Source organism: Chrysoperla carnea, chromosome 4 (assembly GCF_905475395.1).
Source record: "Chrysoperla carnea chromosome 4, inChrCarn1.1, whole genome shotgun sequence".
NCBI lineage: Eukaryota > Metazoa > Arthropoda > Insecta > Neuroptera > Chrysopidae > Chrysoperla > Chrysoperla carnea.
Window position 1 is genome coordinate 32,928,117 of NC_058340.1, and position 19,766 is coordinate 32,947,882.

Below are 19,766 nucleotides of genomic sequence, written 5' to 3' on the forward strand. Positions count from 1 at the left end.
TAATTTTAAATTTAATAAGTTTTTTTTATCCTCAAGAAGACCCTATAGGCGGAGTTCTTACTTCTTTTAGTTTTATCCTTCTTTTCCCTTTCAACAAAGGGATTTTAGAGCAAACCCCCATTGTAGTTTAATGGGTTTTTAAAATGAACACCGCTATCAGAAATTATTTCAGGGCGGAGTACAGATAGCGGTACTTTATTTTTCTAATCTCATAACACCTGTGACAACATTTATTTTAGAATTCTTTTTGAAAATATACTGATTTATTTTTTCGTACAAACGAAAATGAAATATGAGATTCCTTAATCCGATGCTCAAGCATTTTGGTATGTAAGCATAATATTCAGGAATATTAATTGAAAACGACATTCAAATAAGAAAATAATTGGATGAAAGTCATTTATTTTGTCCGATACTCGAAAATCCATTTCGAAAACGGTTTGATGATATCAAAACCTATCAAGTGGGATATCATTTAATAGTTATTTGAAAAATCCTAACTAAAAAGTGTAAATTTTTAAAGTCAAAGAACCCGACTGCGTTATGTAAAAACTAAAATGAAAAAAAACATGTAAAGTAGTAGTTTACTTTCGGAACCCTTGATTGAAAATCGTCCAAGAATGGTTTCCGACTGTTAAAGTCGCTATGTAAACTAATGGAATTGTTAAATTTCGTCTTCAAAAGTTCAGCTATGAAAATTTTCGTAGAGGAAAGCTAGATGCAATCTTGACAAGATCTTTTCCAATTTCTTCCCTCTCTAAAAATGAGCTATCAAAACATATTCTGGTCGTAGGTCTATTTTGTATCTGTGAAATCGTAGAAGTTTGGAAACAAATTTCTGTTAGTCAATTCTATACTGAATCAATTTAATTGTGAATTTGTTGTGATTTTAAAAACTTTATTATAATTTTATTTTTTACATTTTACAAGTATAAACACATTGTTGTTTAAAATTTAATTACAATTCAATGTAAAATTTTTAATTAAACGCGTATATCCAAGGGCGTATTATATTTGTTATATAAATTAAATTAAATTTTAAAATTAATTTCAAAAATCTATGAATAATTGATATTTCCGTACGCCCACACATATACGTATATACACACAAAATTCTATGTTTACATCGAAATGAAAATTGGTGGAGGTGTAGAAAATTCGTTCCATTAAGACTTTTTTTTACCTTGTTTTATGAAACGAAAATGATTTTCTTTTTGTCTTTCTTTATACTTTCTTCGTATTGTGATGAAAATAGAAATTATTTATATTATTTTTTGTGTTTTATCTGTACAAGATGTTCTGTTCGTTTGGTGCAGGCTACGAAAAATATTATTTACAATGAGCCTAGTGCTATCGAGTAGTACAAACTATAACACCAGGACTTCAGTTTGATGAAGTTTTGCTGTTATAACTTAGACCAACCCGTATAAAAGTTACATGGATAGTAACGTCATATTTATCAAATATGTATAAACTTAAAAGCTCCTGTCTTGTGAAAGCCCCTTGTATATAAAGAGTGAGCAAAGTGAATTATTAATAATTATTAAGGTTTTATGATGTCTTAAAGAAAAAAGTAGCTTTTAAAACAATACTCTATAAGTCAAAATAAAATCTGGAATTTTTCCATTTTTACAAGAAAATAGTTTATTTTTTCCTTGCATTTGATGTATGACCCGGGATCTTTTTGAACCAAATATCTCGGAATATCTAGATTCATTAATTTATTGAAATTCACCTTCTCTCTGTGGAGAAAACTCTTCACATGTATATTTTTCTACAAATTCTTCTTTGAAATTAAGATTAAAAAGCAGCAAACGATAGCTATTTTAAGTTCCCAAGAATACCGTGAACAAAAAGTGATGTGTTTTCTCCAATATTATGGTGTTGGTGAAATCAAATTACTTCCGGTTAGTCAGACTATTTGCTAAGAATTTTATTTGAGCGGTATGCGTCGCTTGCGTGAAGCACGTTAAAAATTTTACCAGATTTTTTGCAAAGTCATAATGCATTTTCTCGAATTATCTTAATTGTACCACTAGAATTTGAAATATCATTGTTCTGGAAACGTCGTCCTCTCCTGATTTATCTTTATCTGGCTTTTGAAAATTTCTCAAATTCAAAAAAGTGTTCCGGAAACATTAATTTGAAGCAACTTAAAAGATAAAAATTGAATTGAAGAATTAAGAAGCTTAATAATCGGCTTCAATAACTGTGTTGAAAGTTCGCGAAAAAGTTGGATCAATTGTGCCTCTATCCATCGAAGATCACTTTAAATGGGTTGAAATAATTTTCGAAATATATTAAGTTTTTTTTAATTAATTAAATCCCCTTGGATACGCCAAAGTATTAACTTCCTTCTCCTTCTGAGATGACATAAAAAGAAGATAACTTTGCATCAAGAATAATTTAATGAATTTGTCACAGAAATTAATTCTTGACTAAAAGTTATTCAATCAAAACCAGTCTTGCTTGCAATTTATGTCATAAACAAATAAATTGGACAAATATTTATTGTAAATGGGGGGTAAAGGGAGGGACCCAGCCAGACCACCGTTATTCACAATTGTACAGTAAAAATTACTATGTGTAAATAACAAAAAAGCCATTTAATATTTACAATAAATACTACAAATATTTTTGCGAAAGTGAAAGTAAGTCCAATTATTCTGCTGAAATGCTGTTTTTATATTCAGTGTTCTTTGTTGGCTGTTTGTAAAGGTCGAATTCTATGCAATTTTGTTAACAGTTGTGACTGGTAACACGTTTTTATAATAAAAAATGTTGTTTTTCTGTAGTTTTTTTGTTGTTTGCGCGTATCCAATTTACTTAGGTTTTTTTTTTGTTTTAAATTGTTTTTGTGAACTTGTTTTTGTATATTCAGATAAGACGTGATAAATATCTCTTAATACGTAATAGCCCTCCAGATATTTAGACTTGAAATTATACAATTCCTGATGTAATTGCAATAATAATAATATAATGATTACATCAAAATAATTGCACAAAAGTTTATTTTTTATGTTTTATATATTTATAATTTACTGTAAGTAAGAAATCTGTAAAAGTTATTGATGGTTTTTAAGAAATACACCCCCCCCCCCCTAGAAAGAATCGAAAAAATCGCTTTTCTTTTTTAATCGATGTTTATGAGAATAACGTAGTATAAAAATTGAATCTATACAATAAATGAAAATGGACGAACAATTTGTCTCAAAAGAAAACATCAAATCGTGAATAACTTGGACATCACTTGTTATTTTGTCAGATGAACCAATTTGGATTAGAGACGTATGTATATACCTTATACAGGGTATCCCAAAAGTAACGGACGCCTTTGTTGCATCAGACAGAAAATGAAATTAACAGACCTTCCTACGCATACATATGCAAACGTACACTCTCGTAGTTTCTTATTATTTCCTCTCCCTCCCCCCACTGTCTTAGCGCTGTAGTGCGCTTTTGATTGGCTGCCTATTTTAATTAAAAGTTTATTAATAACATGGAAAAGCACTTTTCGTCTTTTTTAATTTTATCTGATGCTAAAAGGGAGTCCGTTCCTCCTGGGACACCCTGTTTAAGATAAGTATGTGACAATCTGAATATGCGCCAAACGGAGAGTTAAAGGTCCTTGATCCTTGTTAAATAATAAGTTTCATCCAAATCGTTAAGGAAAATTATTTTTCTATTTTAATAATTTTTCCAAAGCACAAAAAGTATGGAAGTAACTTTGTATGACAAAATCTTAAAAAATTGTTCGAAATCTCTCTACAAAATATGAAAGTGAAGCCTTTAAAATCTTACAAATTAAGGTCATATTTTTTCGAATGAAGAACATATACCTGTAAACCCAAATGATAATTTATTTTTCATCTAAATTATTAATACAAATTTCCTGGGTTTTTAAATATGTATTTTTTTTTAACTTTTAGGTATTCTGGGTTCAACAACAGCATGAAAAGAAACGGCGAAAACGTGATATTGATACTCCATTCCCATCCGTAGATAGTTTTTTTAGTGAAATAGCACCATCATCGATTAATGTAGCATCGCCACAAATACCTGTACACGGTCAACCACAATCACGATCAGTTAGTCCACGGGCATTTCCTGACCCTCTGTTTAAGGAACAATGGTATCTAGTGAGTATATTTTAATGTTCTATCCAAACAAATCTTTAATGTTTCTAAATCATCAGAGGTAGATGATTTCAACTTGCATTTTCCAGGGTTTAAAAAACCTTCCCGTCTTGAATACTTCACTTTCTTTCCCTCTTTCTCAATAGAAGAGGAACACAATTAACTTGCCAGAATCACCAAATACTTGGATTTAGACTAATTAATAATTTAGTATACTTATATTGATTTAAATAATTTTGTTTAGAATGGGGGTGCAAAAGATGGTTTGGATATGAATGTTGGTCCAGCATGGCAAAAAGGATATACTGGAAAAGGTGTAGTCGTTTCTATATTAGATGACGGAATTCAAACCAATCATCCAGATTTAGCATTGAATTATGACCCGGAAGCTAGTACGGATATAAACGGAAATGATGACGATCCTATGCCTCAAGATAATGGAGACAACAAGCATGGTACAAGATGTGCAGGAGAAGTTGCTGCAATTGCCTTTAACCAATTTTGCGGTGTTGGAATTGCTTACAATGCAAGTATTGGAGGTAAGAAAATGGATTTTTCTTGTAATATGCAAAGCTTTTGAGAAATCGATTAAATTTCATTTTCAACTTATTTTAGGTGTTCGAATGTTGGATGGGATTGTAAACGATGCTGTCGAAGCTCGTGCGCTTAGTTTAAATCCCGAACACATAGATATCTACAGTGCTTCGTGGGGACCTGAAGACGATGGTAAAACTGTGGATGGTCCAGGACCACTAGCTCGTCGTGCATTTATCTATGGTGTAACCAGTGGTCGTAAAGGAAAGGGATCCATTTTTGTTTGGGCTTCGGGTAATGGTGGCCGGCATACAGATTCATGTAATTGTGATGGATATACAAATAGTATTTTTACGCTATCAATTTCCAGTGCAACGCAGGGCGGGTGAGTTTCTCTGTTTTTCTGTGACGTCCACTACATTTATTTCGACGGACATCACAAAATTTTGTTGTTTTCTATACCACGTAGGTTGTGTAGATTCATCTTCAAATTTTCTTTTTAAAATTAAATTTGGTTAATTTTTTTAGGTATAAACCGTGGTACTTGGAAGAATGTTCTTCTACACTAGCATCGACTTACAGTTCTGGCACACCAGGACACGATAAAAGTGTTGCCACTGTTGATATGGATGCTCGTTTACGCCCGGATCATATTTGTACCGTTGAACATACTGGAACATCAGCTTCAGCACCTCTAGCAGCTGGAATTTGCGCCTTAGCTTTAGAAGCGAATCCAGCCTTGACTTGGCGAGACATGCAATACCTTGTAGTGCTAACTTCTCGTGCAGGACCACTTGAAAAAGAAACTGGTTGGATTACAAATGGTGTTAAACGTCGTGTCAGTCACAAATTTGGTTACGGTTTAATGGATGCTGGAGCAATGGTCACGTTAGCCGAACGATGGACAAATGTACCACCTCAACATATTTGTAAATCCCAAGAAATTACCGAAGAAACTCCAATTGATGCAACATTCGGACATGCACTCCAATTGCATATGGATGTTAATGGATGTTCTGGAACTTTGAATGAAGTTCAATATTTAGAACACGTTCAATGTAAAATTACTTTACGATTTTTCCCACGAGGAAATTTGCGGATCTTGTTAACTTCTCCAATGGGTACAACTTCCACATTATTATTTGAACGGCCACGAGATGTTACTAGTTCAAATTTCGATGATTGGCCATTTTTAAGTGTGCACTTTTGGGGTGAAAAAGCTGAAGGTCGATGGACTTTGCAAATATTAAACGCTGGTAATCGACATGTTAATCAACCGGGTGTATTGAAGAAATGGCAATTGATATTTTATGGCACAGCCACAAATCCCATACGACTACGTCAGGGGCTCAGTACGGGCGGAGTACAATCGCTATGGAAATCCCCGTTAAATACTTTTTCATTCCCAACAGCGGGTCCAACACAACCATCTACATCGATTGGAGATTTTTTTAGTACAGATATAATAAAAAACTTCCAAAATTTCCCAAATATATATAGTTATGCTGGTTCAGAACCCGAACAAGCAATTAGTTCGTTAGATGATCGAAAAATTTCACGTGAAAATATGGATGAAGATAAATCAACCAAATCAATATTTAAAGAAAATTGTGATAGCGAATGTGATGAGAAATTGGGATGTTATGGATCTGGTCCAAGCAATTGTGTGGCTTGTAAAAACAATAAATTGGATAAGTAAGTTAATTATACTCTAGAAAAATTTAGTTAATATTGAGAAATATATTACTGCCTTTTTGCTCGTCTGCCAAAAGATTACAAATTTCTTAACCAGTTCTTTAGTTCTTAAGAATGCATCCGTTGCAAAAGAAAACTTATCTCTTAAGTTTTATATTGAAGAAAAGACAAAGGTTTTGCTGCGGAATCGCTGTCAAATTTTTTAATCCAATTAAATCGACCTTGTTCCTGGAAATATAACTCCTGCTTTTCGTTAGAATTTTTATAATATTAGTTCAATTTTTTACATGTCAATCTGGAAATTAGTAACATTTCATTATCTTTTTCAGGACTTGTATACCTAGCTGTCCACCACGAAGCTATGCCGACGAAACAGGTTTATGTAAACAATGTCACGAATCTTGTGCAACTTGTATTGGTCCAGGGCAAGATAATTGTGTACGTTGTGCAATGGATCATTTTCGTATTACAGATTTAGATATTTGTATGCAACAATGTCCTGAAGGATACTTCGAAAGTGAGTATTTCTATTAATTTTTTACGAAAGAATACGAAAATTATGGATTAATCTGTATTTAGAGTTTTATCAAATTCGTTGAAAAAAAAAATTGATTGTGATTTTTTCGAATGGAAGAAATACTTAATAAAGGAAATAAATACTATTTTGTTACAGATTTAACCGAACGCAGTTGTATACCATGTGGGCCAAATTGTGGTAGTTGCGACAAAAGTCCAAATCATTGTACAACTTGCGACCATCATTTACTTTTACACGATAATAAATGTATGGCAGCCTGTCCATCGAAAATGCATGAAACAGATGATTATCAATGTGCTCCATGTGATGACTCATGTGCCACATGTCGTGGACCAAATGCTACACACTGTATCACTTGCGTAGATGGACGATATGAGCTTAATGGCAAATGTTTGGAAACATGCCCTCAATCATTTTATGCTGATGATAAACGTAAAGAATGTGTTAAATGTGCAAACAAAGCGTGCATTAAATGTGAAAATATGAATAAATGTTTAGCATGCGCAGAGAATTGGTATTTAGATGAGAAAGGACGCTGCAAGCCAGTTGGAAGCGATCAATGTACTTTAAGTAAGTTTTCCGAAGACTGTGTTTACTTGGCGATGAATTTATAAACCTTTTTCTTCTTATAGATCAGTATTATAACGGAGATGACTGCCAAGATTGTCATAAAGATTGTGAAACATGTAATTCTGGCGAACGAAATGCATGTTTAACCTGCCGTGTACCACAATTTTTCCAATCAGGACGGTGTGTTAAGACATGCAGCGAAGGTTTTTATTTAGAAAATGGTCGGTGTATCCCTTGTCTGCATACATGTATTGATTGTGTTTCACGAACAAATTGTACAAAATGTGCTCCAGGTCTTCATGTGAGTATTTTCGAATATACAAAACTCTCTGTCCAATAATACCTGAAGTGAAACATAAGTCTATCAAATTGACCCTAATTGCATTTCATAAGGAAAATTACAAAATAAATTTGAAATAAAAATATAGTTCTGTAAATACATCCATTTATTAAACGAATTTCAACTGACTAGTCAGATATCCATACATATCTTGAGCTCGATACTCTCTTTCTCTTTGTCTTTGAATTGAGTACTTCAAACAGAAAACCTGGATTTAGGCTAGGGGCGAGACTATCCGATTGGCTGATGATGCGAAGCAGATTTTGATTGAAAGACGGGGACAAAACCAATTCAACACTCGAATGTACAGACTGATTCAGTTGAAGATCATTTCCGAATTTCAAACTACGTATCTTTTATCGACTTTTTTCTGACAAATTTACAGGATCGATTTTTGAATTATCGCAATATTTTATCAAATGCTGGTCTCTTTCTCAACAAAATGCAAAGTTTTGATGAATACTGCTCAACTTTTTGAACCATACTAAAAGGCTTAACATTAACATATGTGTAGAATCCCCTTCTCTCCTTGTTATCCATATTAAATATTGCACAAAAAAATAAAAACTACAATTTGCTCATTTTTAGCTTCAAACTGGACAATGCCAAGTACGCTGTGCATCTGGTTATTATAGTGATCGTGGTATTTGCATGCCGTGCCATTTAAGCTGTGCCACGTGCAGTGGACCTAGAGCAGATCAATGTGTAACATGTCCACCAACTTGGCATTTAGCTGCTGGATATTGTCGTGCAACATGTCCGAATGGATTTTATCAAAATGAGTATGGGTGCCATAAATGTCATGAATTTTGTAAAAATTGTATAGGTAAGTTTGAGACAAATTTTTCTTCTTCGAATCTACAATTTTTGGTTTGTACTTTAAATTGATTTTCATTTCTTCAAGAAGGTTGTAAGAACCATCAAGGCGATAAACGACGAAGTAGTGAGGATGCCATTCAAACTTCCAGTGGAAGATTTATTGATCATATTCAGTTTATGAAACAATTCAATATGATTACATCGATTGCAGTGATAGCTGGTGTTTGTATAATAGCTTTGTTTGCGTTTATATTCATAATACTTCAAGTAAGTATTCATTAATTTAAGCACTAAGCACTAGATAGCTGACGTACTATTGCTAGAAAATTATGAAAATTATTTGAATTTATTTAAAACTAGCCAAGAAATGTTGATAAATAACTTCATAGATTCAATACTAAGTAATTAAAACCAAATTTCCATATCTCTAATAGTTGTTGCGTGATCCGCAATCAAAAACGTAACAGGCTACGAAGCTGTCATTTCTGGCTATCGAGTAATGAATCTTAAATTAGTGTCTTTTCTCTTGTTTCCCTATAATACAATGTAATAACCCGACTTAAACTAGTAATTTTAATATCGTTTCTCACGAAAATCAAAAACAGGAATGACTTCATATTATGGTTACTTTCCTTATTATATGAATAATAGATTAATAGATGGTCAATTTTTGGAAAGTTTGTCATTAAAAAAATTTTCTTAAAAAAAAAAACAAGTAATTTTTTTGTTTTATGATTTGGTGAAATATTTACGAAATATCATTTGTTACTGATTTTAAAATATAAAAATATTCGAACTGGAAGATGGAAAAAATGGTACTTTTCCTACTTCCGTAGAAACAGGACGTAATCCTACATGATCTACGACTTGAGAAAATCATAAAGAATTCTCTGAAAACTAAATGAAGGATTTACTTTAAAAAATAGCTTTAACTCACAGTTTAAAATACACAAATATCTAGCGTATAGTGCGCATGTTTTCAGCAATAATTTTTGATAACAATAAAAAAATTTTGATTTCTTTTAAGCAGCACAACAGTCGACATGAAACATGGAAAATCGGTGATTACAGTCATGTATCAATAAAGAAACCAAAAGTGACATGCCATTATAATGTGGTAGCAGTTGATGATTTTAGCAGTGGAAGTGATTGTGAAGAGTTACTTAATACTACTAAACAAAAAACAAAAACATAAAGAAACAAAACCCTTATTCAAGAAAGAGACGGATAAAAAAGACTTATTTTTGAATTCAATTCATATCTATCTACCATTCCCTGCCTCCTCCCACGTGTGTTGTGTTAATTTAGAAAAAAATATTAATTATGAAGTGCTCTTTGTTTTTTATAATTAATTGGTGGTACAATTAATATCTTTTTCCTAAGTCAGTTCATCATGATTCTAACCAAAGAGGATCGGATAGAGAAAATAAATGAAGATAACGAAAGCATCCTCTAGCATCGAATGTTGGAAACATTCCTCTATTTTCTAGAGTTCCTATTTCATTGAAAAATAATATTCATCGCATGTTTTTTTTTCCAGCCAAGATAATGTAAAATAAGGAAAATGTTAATAAGGCGGAAAAAAACGTTGAGCTCTATTCTAGCCTCTTTGGTGCCAACATTAATTAAAGTTTTCTTCATAATTTTTCATGGAAAAAAATATTACTTTGATATGATATATATAATAATTTTTATTTTTATATTTGTTTTATGCTCTTTCCAATTTTTTTATTATTTAAAAAAAAAGACTCTAAATGTTGACTCAGACTGATATCTGCTAGAATTATCACAATTTTATGTTTTGAACAAATCACAGAAACATTTTCTCTGTTTATATTCTATGTTTAATTTTCTTATAATCGAAAAAGTAATAATGTATTTGGCATATGCCAAACACCATTTTAGATGGATTGTTTACGTCACAGGGAACAATAGAGACGGCCTATACATATTTTAATATTGTCTATTGTTATTTTTACCAGTGTTTTTTTGTCTTTTTTGTTAAATTTTTGCATAGATCTCTCTCTATCGGTCCTTGTGATGTAATATTCACATAAAAGATTTTAAGCTATAAATCCGTGTAAATCTTCCTCACTCCACTTTCTCTGTTAGAATAAAGTTTGTATTTTCTTAAGAATCTTTTTTGGCTTAAGTTTCAAAATGACTCCGTTTTTTAATTGTTTTGGGCATTGTTGTAAATGTCTCAATTTTATTTCTCATGACATAATTATATATTTAGATTTATTAAAAGGAGTAGTTTAATGTTTCGTTTTCTTTGAGAAAGAGCATAGAAAATACAGAGTGGAAGATGTTACATTGTAATTTTAGAACTTCTATATTTGAAAAAGAATTCTTTATCAAAAATATATCTAGCCAAAACTGTGAGACAGTCAAGTTATAGTGCATTTATGATTGGGTCATAGAATTTCAGGGAAACGATACTTCAATAAGTTTAGAAAATTCTTCATTTACGTTCTCTATAAAATGACTTAAAGATTATTTAACTATTTTGAACGGTTTAAGGTCTCTGAATTTTTATGACTACAATATTCTGTCTTTCAATTTTGGCTGGATAGAATATTAAGATACATAATTATTTTTCCATCTAGTAAAATTTTTCAAATATTTTTGTAAGTAAAAGATTCGCTGCCGAATGAATTTTCGATTATAATTGAATTAAAACTAGAAAATAATTTTAAAAAATGTCACTATTATAAGATTAATTTTTAATTGTAATGTTGAAAAGAAATTATGCTCTGAATTAATAAAAAAAACCTATTATTATTAAAAAAATATTGTTCTCAAAGTATTATTCCAATAATAATAATTTTTTTTTTTGGTACTTGACAATATAAATTGCAAAACAAAATAAAAAAATACGATTTTAGAATGGTTTCATTCCTATATATGCGATAGCTGTATTTATTATGTTATATTAATGCTAATTTGGGTTTCATAACGACAAAATAGAAGTAATTTATTAATAAATATGTATATTTTTTAAAATTACGTTTTTTTTTTGTTTCCTTTGTTTTTAGTTTAATTTTTTAGGTTGTAGTTTCTCTAAATTGACAACATTTTATATTTTTGTTCATAAAATTCAGGTAATGTTTATTTTTTCTTATTTATTTTTTTTAAATCATATTCTAAAATATGAGACGCTTTTGGTGATAAATATTTAAACTAATTTTTATGGGTAATTCAATATTTGACAATAATAACTTCAAAGACATAAATTTAAATCTTAGGAAGTAAATATTTTTTCCCATTATGTTATTTCCTTATCTCATTCCTTTATAATCGCCTGTCTTATTTAGTATATTCAATGAAATGGATAACGCTGTGCTATCGTAACCAGGCTAATCAGAAGTATAGGCACAGCGAATAGCCGCCATTTTTAGTTAAAATAACCCTTGGTTGAAGAGAAAATGATTGAAAATGTAACCTGCTATTATAATTTGAAATGATTTTAAACGCCGCCATTTTATTCACTCAATTGAGATCTAATTGTGCGAAATGCGAAAACAGTCAAGAAAATATTTATCACATACAGATTTATTTTTACACACACATTTATATAAATGTGTATATATAAACCTTTATTTTTATCTACACTACCGACCAAGATTTCTCATAACTTCGTTTAATTCACTCACAGATGGCAAGACTATAGTTTGCGATATACCTTAATATCTATATATTTTTACCCCTATTTTTTCATACTATAAGAAAGTAAAAATACATTGGTTTTTGTTTCCGGAAGAAGTAAATGATTAGCAAGTTATAATGAATTCTAAGGCCTTGATTATTTAAACTAATGATCTATAATTTCCTTGCTGTATTGATAGTACAGTAAAAGATGTATCCAAAATCGGCTAATAAATGTAATAGAAAGAAACTGCTCACTTTTTATTAAATCATGGTGGAATGTGTTTCTTTGGTGTCCAGTATCATTCATAAACCATGATTTAGTAACGCAAATGTTTCTATTTGTTAATTAAATGAAACAGAATCTTTTCACGATAGAATGAATTAGGCTACAGCTTTTAGCATTACGTATTTTATAGTCATTGCATTGAAGTACTGATAGTGCAGTCATAGAGGGGTGGATATATAATTTGGAATTTAGTGATTAAGTTTAGTTCGAATTCGCAGCAGTCTCAATTTTTTTAAACATTTTTTTTATTTTAAATTTCTTATCATATGCAATCATATGTAACTATTGCTGTAATTACGAGTTGGTTGAGTTGAGTTTGTCGACTGTAAAGTAATTGGTTGGGGTTTGAAGTTTTTAGCCCTTATAATAGACATATAAATAGGACACAATTACAAGAAGCGGAGATATTATCATAAGCGTAATCACCCGATATTTTCTTTGTGTTAAGATATTATATAAATATAGTTAGGCTAACTATATAACTTTTACATAGACCGTTTCATAACGAGCACTTTGAGACAGGATAAAATAGGCTACCGATACCAACTGTGATATTATCAAATTATATGAAAAAATAATATTATGAAAAAATGATAAGTAGACAACTTGTATTACAAATATGTTGTACATCTATAAGAATTTTATTTGATAAACAGTCATCCATTAAATATAATTTGTATTAGGCAATTTGTATTACATACGTAATACAAATTGCCTAATTATTGTTTTTTAAATAAACTTTAATATGGACCGTTTTTTGCGTGAAACATTTGCGCAACTAAGTCATGGTTTACGAATGATATACGACACCGAAGAAACATATTCCACCAGGTTTTAGAAAAAAGTAAGCGGTTTATTTCATTTTCTTTAATCTGTTACTTTTTTTACTGTACTAATATAAGATAAACCATGTGATAATAAATGAACATCGAGAATTTACTTTACTCCTAATAAATGCTTCAATGTTTTATCATTAGCAACAACGATTTTTAAATTCGAAAAAAGTATCCAACTTAAATAATTTATTACCGTTATTTTGTCAATGTTGGGGTTTGGTAATAGGTTAAATTACATAATAATTAGAGGGAAAATTATGGTCACAGGGCCGGTGATCTGGCGAAAAATCGTAAAACGATGTAATAAATAAAATAACGCCTGTAAAAAATTATTTAATTCGTCCTTCGATTACGGTACGACGAACAGAGCTGTGATGACCATTTTTCTTGCAATAACTATGTAATTTTTCCTATTAACAGCCCGCTACCGCAATATGGTAAGAGAAACTTGGAAATTTTATGTATGTATCTCAAAGTCCAAATATAATAGCTATATTAATTTTTCAGATTACCCAACAGATTCTAATGTTTAATATTTTTGATTTTTTAACTTTAATATTACTCTATTTTAGTTATTAAAATTATTATTGTATGTAAATATTTTATATATGTTTTGTAATGAATACAAAAAAAAAAGAGAAAAAATAATCATAATTTTTCGTCAAACAATAAACGATTTATGATTGCAATTAAAAAAAAAAAACACTTAATGCAATTTTGTATTTCATTTTTATGATTTGTTAAACTAATTCAACTTGTTCTAGTGGGGATATACGAAAACCGCACTCAAGTCCATTTTTTATCTTAATTAAAAAACATTAAAATGTAACTCATTTGAAGCTTAGATGAGCACTTTTTGAGATATCTCCAGAAAAATCACCGAATCGTTTAATACACTCGATTTTCGTATTTTTTGGGTCAAATTTTTCTTATAGACCAAGTTTAATTATATTCCAAAACAAATTTTTTTTTTGTGATTTGATCGATTTGTACAAGCACTCCTTAAAAAAACCCCAAAATCGAGAAAATCTGAAATGTATCAAAATTATTTTCAAGGCTAATTTTGACCCCAAAAAATATATAAATCCCTTCTTTTGTAGATTAGACAAAAATTACCCCTATACACCAATTTTATTCTAATTCCAAAACAAAAAATTTTTTGTGATTTTCCAAATGTGTTTCAAAGGAGTGTATCCTTTAGAGTAACAATCATTTTTAGACTAATTTTGCCCCAAAAAATAAAAAAATCGGTTAAAATCTTATTCGAAGTGTCAGAAAGATTGCAGTAATTTCTTCAATTTCAGAAACTTCCCATTCAATAGCAAAACTTATCAGATTTTTACGTTTTAAGTAAGAGCATGAAAAGTGGAACGTTTTTCCCCTTTAAAAATTTAATGAATCCGCGGTGGTACGCATCCTGGCGAATTGTGCCCACTCGTTAAGGCATTATATTAAAAAATATTTTTTTTTTCAGGAATAATTCGATGCGGATAATGCTTACAACCTTTCTAAAAGTGTTAAACAAATTTCAGCGAATGAATTGAATAAAATTCAGCTTTCAAATCGAAGGGAGTTTACAGTTTTCTATTTTGATTTTAGGGAGACAAAACAATAGTGCTCGCAGCGTATTCGTATTGTCTGTCTATTACGAACGTGATATGATTTATTCATAAATGTATTCAGTATGTGTATGACGTGTATGATGTATTATTCGTCTATTGAATTACAAAACCACAAGATTGTCTTTCAATAACAGTGACGCGAAAATTTTCATAAACTAACAACATTAAACTCGCGTAAATATTTCTGCAGAAGAATCAACTTACTTATTCTTTTCTATCACTGAGAGTTTACATTAAACAGTGACGCATTAAATGAAGATAGCGTTCTAGACCCAAGTCATCGCAATTTTAGTGATAACAATTTTAACACTAAGAACTACCATGTAACCAATTTATCCATATATAATAGCTTGCCGATCTAGGCCAAGCACTAACGAAAAGATAGGTGAAGCTAGTTTTCACCCTAAAGTGGGTGAAAACGTTAAGTTTCAGCGAATTCACCTAATTATACCCTGTATATATGAAATGTATATCAAGGTGTACTAATTTTAGTCTCAAGTTTGTATCGCTTAAAAATATTGATGCTACGAACAAAGTTTTGGTACAGGTGTTAATAAAAACACCTAATTAGTCCATTTTCCGATTGTCTGTCAGTTCGTCTGTCCGCCTGTGTCCATCAATATGATAACTCAAAAACGAAAAGAGATATCAAGCTCAAATCAGGAGGTATAAGTGAGTTTGAGTGCGTAAATGAGCAACAAAGGCCAATTGAGTCTTGTAAGCCATTAGAGATAGAAGAAAAGTTTAATTGTAACTTGTGAAACATTTTCGACATAAACGATCAAAAGGTCGCCATGTTTGGTGGAATGAAATACGAGAAGATATTATAATGCGCTTAAGTGTAAATAAAAGTGCTTGATAAATAAAAAGAAATAAAAACTGATAATTATAAGCCTCAAGATTTCATATTTTCAGGATTTCTTCATATTAGTCCATGACGGGGCCCCTAGGCGATGTGTGTTTTTAGTCATCCTTAATTAACTTGACGCCCTTTTCGCCCAAAGATTTTTCCTTTTTGACCTTTTCCAGAGGTCAAAAAATTCGGGAGAAAATCAGGGGCTCTTAGGCAGTTGCCTAACCCACCTTACCGTATTTTTAAGTAACTAAAGGTCAATCGCTGCTAATCGTAAAAATATCCATTATAAACCCGACAATAATTTTTGAGTCTCGACTTTACTATTGTAAAGGTTGAATACAAAGATAAAAATGATAAATAACAACAACATGATGTTTGTAATCGGAGAACGGTATTGTTTCAAAGGTTTGTAACAAAAGAACGACATAAATTTTAATGGTCTAGTAAGTTCTCTCTATCAATCCAAATGAAATGAAGTTAAAAATATAATTAATAATATCTCATACCGTTCAACTCTATCAAGGTTGTAAAAATATGTAGGTATCTTTAATATTAAAATTGCAAAATCATCAATTGAATATATATGTTCACATAACGATTTTATACAGAGTGCGCGTAAAGTATCGTACCATACTTCGAAAAAACAAAATGAAATCGACCTTGACAAGAAACATTTTTTTTAAACGTTGAAGACTTTTACAAAGAGATTACAGATTTGATTATGCAGGGTATGGAATTAGTAAATTGAAAATCTAAGGAAATATTTAAGGTGGATCAATAATTGAATACGTTTTATTCTAGGAACGATGATAATACCAATTGCTTCATGTGCTTTTGATTGGAATCCGTAATGGTAACTGGCGAAGAGATGGAAGTGCACAAATATGGCGCCCTTCAGTAAACGATGTGACGCGACGCAAGATTTATAGTCGTTGCTTCCACGACGAAGCAGACGTGGTACGAGTTTTAATTTTCATAGACAGCTCAACACCTTGAGTCTCTGATGGGTAAAAGGTGATAAAGAATGACTTCTGTGACAAAAGTCAGTAAGCGTCATTCGTAAGTTTTTTCTATTCCATCCTAAAAAGCTTACCATAAAATACATGTCGACGTTAATAGAAGGGAATATCATCTAGATTGGACAACGGAAAAAGGAAGTTACGAATAAACAATAATATTCCTAATTTTATAATTAAAAGCTTTTTAAATTGTTTCCACCGTTTTTCGAAATACTTTGCACAATAATGCAAACATTGGTATATTATATGGTCGGGATGTGACGTGGAAATTCGTATTAATTTCACTTAAAATAACCTAACCTTATTAGGATAGTGGGTAAAATGATCCCATTGCATTTTTTATCAAACAGTTCACATAAAATATTAACTGTTCTTTTACATTGCATCAACGATTAGTATGAAAATAAAAATCATTGGTAAATTCATCTAAACCAACACATTCAAGACCCGTTGCATGATGGGGGATCATTTTATCTATTATAATTTAACACACAAAATAGGGATCATTTTAGCCTATATAAAAGGGATCATTTACCTGCAACGGCATATTTGAATTTCGTCATAAAAACTGACCTTAAAATTTATTATACGCCTATGAAAATGTGTATAATATTATTAAAAGTCAACAAAAGCCAAGAGTGAAAACAGCCAGCCGGCAAAAACTAATACAAAAGAAGAAATTTTACGTTGAAATTTGTGTTACCATAAATCATAAGCATTAAAATTAATATTTTTGCTACGAAACACAAATTAGCTTAAACATCACCATAAGTCATTGCTGAACGATTAATTTGGTCGCGCGGAAACCATCTATCGATAATTATACTTGAAGGCTTTAATGGTTTACTCAAAACAACGAGGGATCATTTTACCCTGAGCGATCATTATAGACCACTTTCCCCTATATTAGATATGTGAATAAAAGTCTGGATTGCATTACATTTTATAGTTTGTTTAAATAAATGAAATAATTTAAAAATCACTCCGTACAAAGTACTTGATTTTAACGTTTAAAAAAAAAACGTTTTATAATTTTTATACAGTAATTAATAAACAATTGAATGTTACTACTATACAAGAACATTTCAATATATGCAAATGTTCAACCATAACTATGAATATTTTAGCCTAGCATCCATCCAATCCAATTACACTCACTGTATTATTGTGAATTTATTATAAATTGAAACACGATGGGTGACGGCTGGTAATATAGAACATAAAAATAAAGTCATTCATTTAAATATGTATGTTTTGATATTATTTTATTTCATTTATTAAAATTATATATATATATATATATATATATATATATATATATATATATATATATATATATATATATGCATACTATGTAGTGTATACGTTAAAATGTTGTACACATCAAAAACAGTTAAATGTAATTTATTTTAAAACATAAAAACAAATATGCTTTATATATTTATTTGGGAGGTATATATACTCAATTCAATTGAATATACATGTATTTAATGTACATTTTGCATTCGTGAAACTGAATCAATCTGAATGATAGCAAAAACAAGTGAAAATTGAAAAATTATACTAACAAGATAGATTTAAATTTCAATTTTATAATTACTATCTGACTATCTGAACCCCGCAACTTCGTTTTCGCCCAAGAAAGCGAGCAGGTTAATGCTATCTTTATATATTCTACTCTACGTGTTATTCTGATGTATGAGCTATAATATTGTAAAGTTTTATTAAAATCCATTAAGTAGTTTTAGAAACAATCCAGCGAAGCAGGTGGGTAAGTGCTAGTATCTTTATAAAATATATAATATGTTTTATTCTGACGTTAGAACTTCATTATTCTAAAAGTTTCATTAAAATCAGCGAAGTGGGTAGACGATTACTAACACGTGATGTTATATAGCTTATATCCTTCATCGATAAATGATCTAACGAACCATTAGTTTCTGAGATTAGCCCATTCAGCCAAATAAACAAACTCTTCAGCTTGATATATAAGTTAAGGATAAATTTGGTGGAAGCGCAAAGAACATTATGTTTTACTACAAACAGATATGTCATGAGGCACTGACTTGCGCTTCCACCAATATGATCAGTTACAATAAACCGAAAAAGTGGATAATAGTTTAACCAGTTCATCGAATTTTCAAAAAATGAGGCTGTGAAATATCTCGAAGAAACTCAACGTTAAATTTAAAAATTGCAATAAAATCACTCAACCCGTTTGAGAAATACACAGACAATCGGATGAAACTTTACCACTCGGATTTAAAATATGGTCAAATTAGTAGGTATAAAAGATCTTCACTCATCATTTGACAATCAGCATTTTTTTACAAATTTATTAAGCAAATCACAAATTTTTGTATTTTTTACTCGGTTTTAAGCAAAAAGTACTCTAGTAATTTTTTTTCTACGCGCTTAGTTTTCGAAATAAAAATTTTTGATAAATTAAAAATGTAATATTTGATTTTAAGAAAAAATGTATAATTTTTTCAACATCTGAGGGAATTCGCTTAGTTAACGCAGCATCTGCAATATGAATTTTTTTAAATATGCAAACAAATTTAGAAGCACAGGCGAATTCAGAAGTCTTAGGTGTCCTAGTAATCAACCATACTTTACATGTTTTGAAACTCTCAGCACACTTATTATAAAGAGTCGAATACACTTCGATGATAAATTCATACAAGTTGATTCTTTTTTTTATATTCTTCCATATACATTCAAACATGAGTTTGGTTGATACAAACATGGTATTAGGTACAAACAACGTTGTTGAACGTTTTTGAACGACATTCGTTAATATGTAAATATGGTTTGTAGCATTATAGAGATAGATCTATCTAACTATACAACATGCATACACA

At 30.5% G+C, this 19,766-nt stretch overlaps 1 protein-coding gene across 1 annotated transcript in view; it reads left to right on the forward strand.

Moving 5' to 3' along the window:
* Positions 1-10,521, forward strand: part of LOC123298680 (furin-like protease 2) — a 38,421-nt gene extending 27,900 nt beyond the window's left edge. Inside the window, exons 4-13 of the mRNA XM_044880772.1 lie at positions 3,930-4,139; positions 4,381-4,675; positions 4,752-5,055; positions 5,199-6,365; positions 6,695-6,882; positions 7,039-7,473; positions 7,536-7,774; positions 8,402-8,639; positions 8,718-8,899; positions 9,660-10,521. Coding sequence (XP_044736707.1) covers positions 3,930-4,139; positions 4,381-4,675; positions 4,752-5,055; positions 5,199-6,365; positions 6,695-6,882; positions 7,039-7,473; positions 7,536-7,774; positions 8,402-8,639; positions 8,718-8,899; positions 9,660-9,827 — 3,426 coding nt within the window. The 3' untranslated portion in view covers positions 9,828-10,521. The remainder of the gene's footprint in view (positions 1-3,929; positions 4,140-4,380; positions 4,676-4,751; positions 5,056-5,198; positions 6,366-6,694; positions 6,883-7,038; positions 7,474-7,535; positions 7,775-8,401; positions 8,640-8,717; positions 8,900-9,659) is intronic.
* Positions 10,522-19,766: the final 9,245 nt, after the last annotated feature.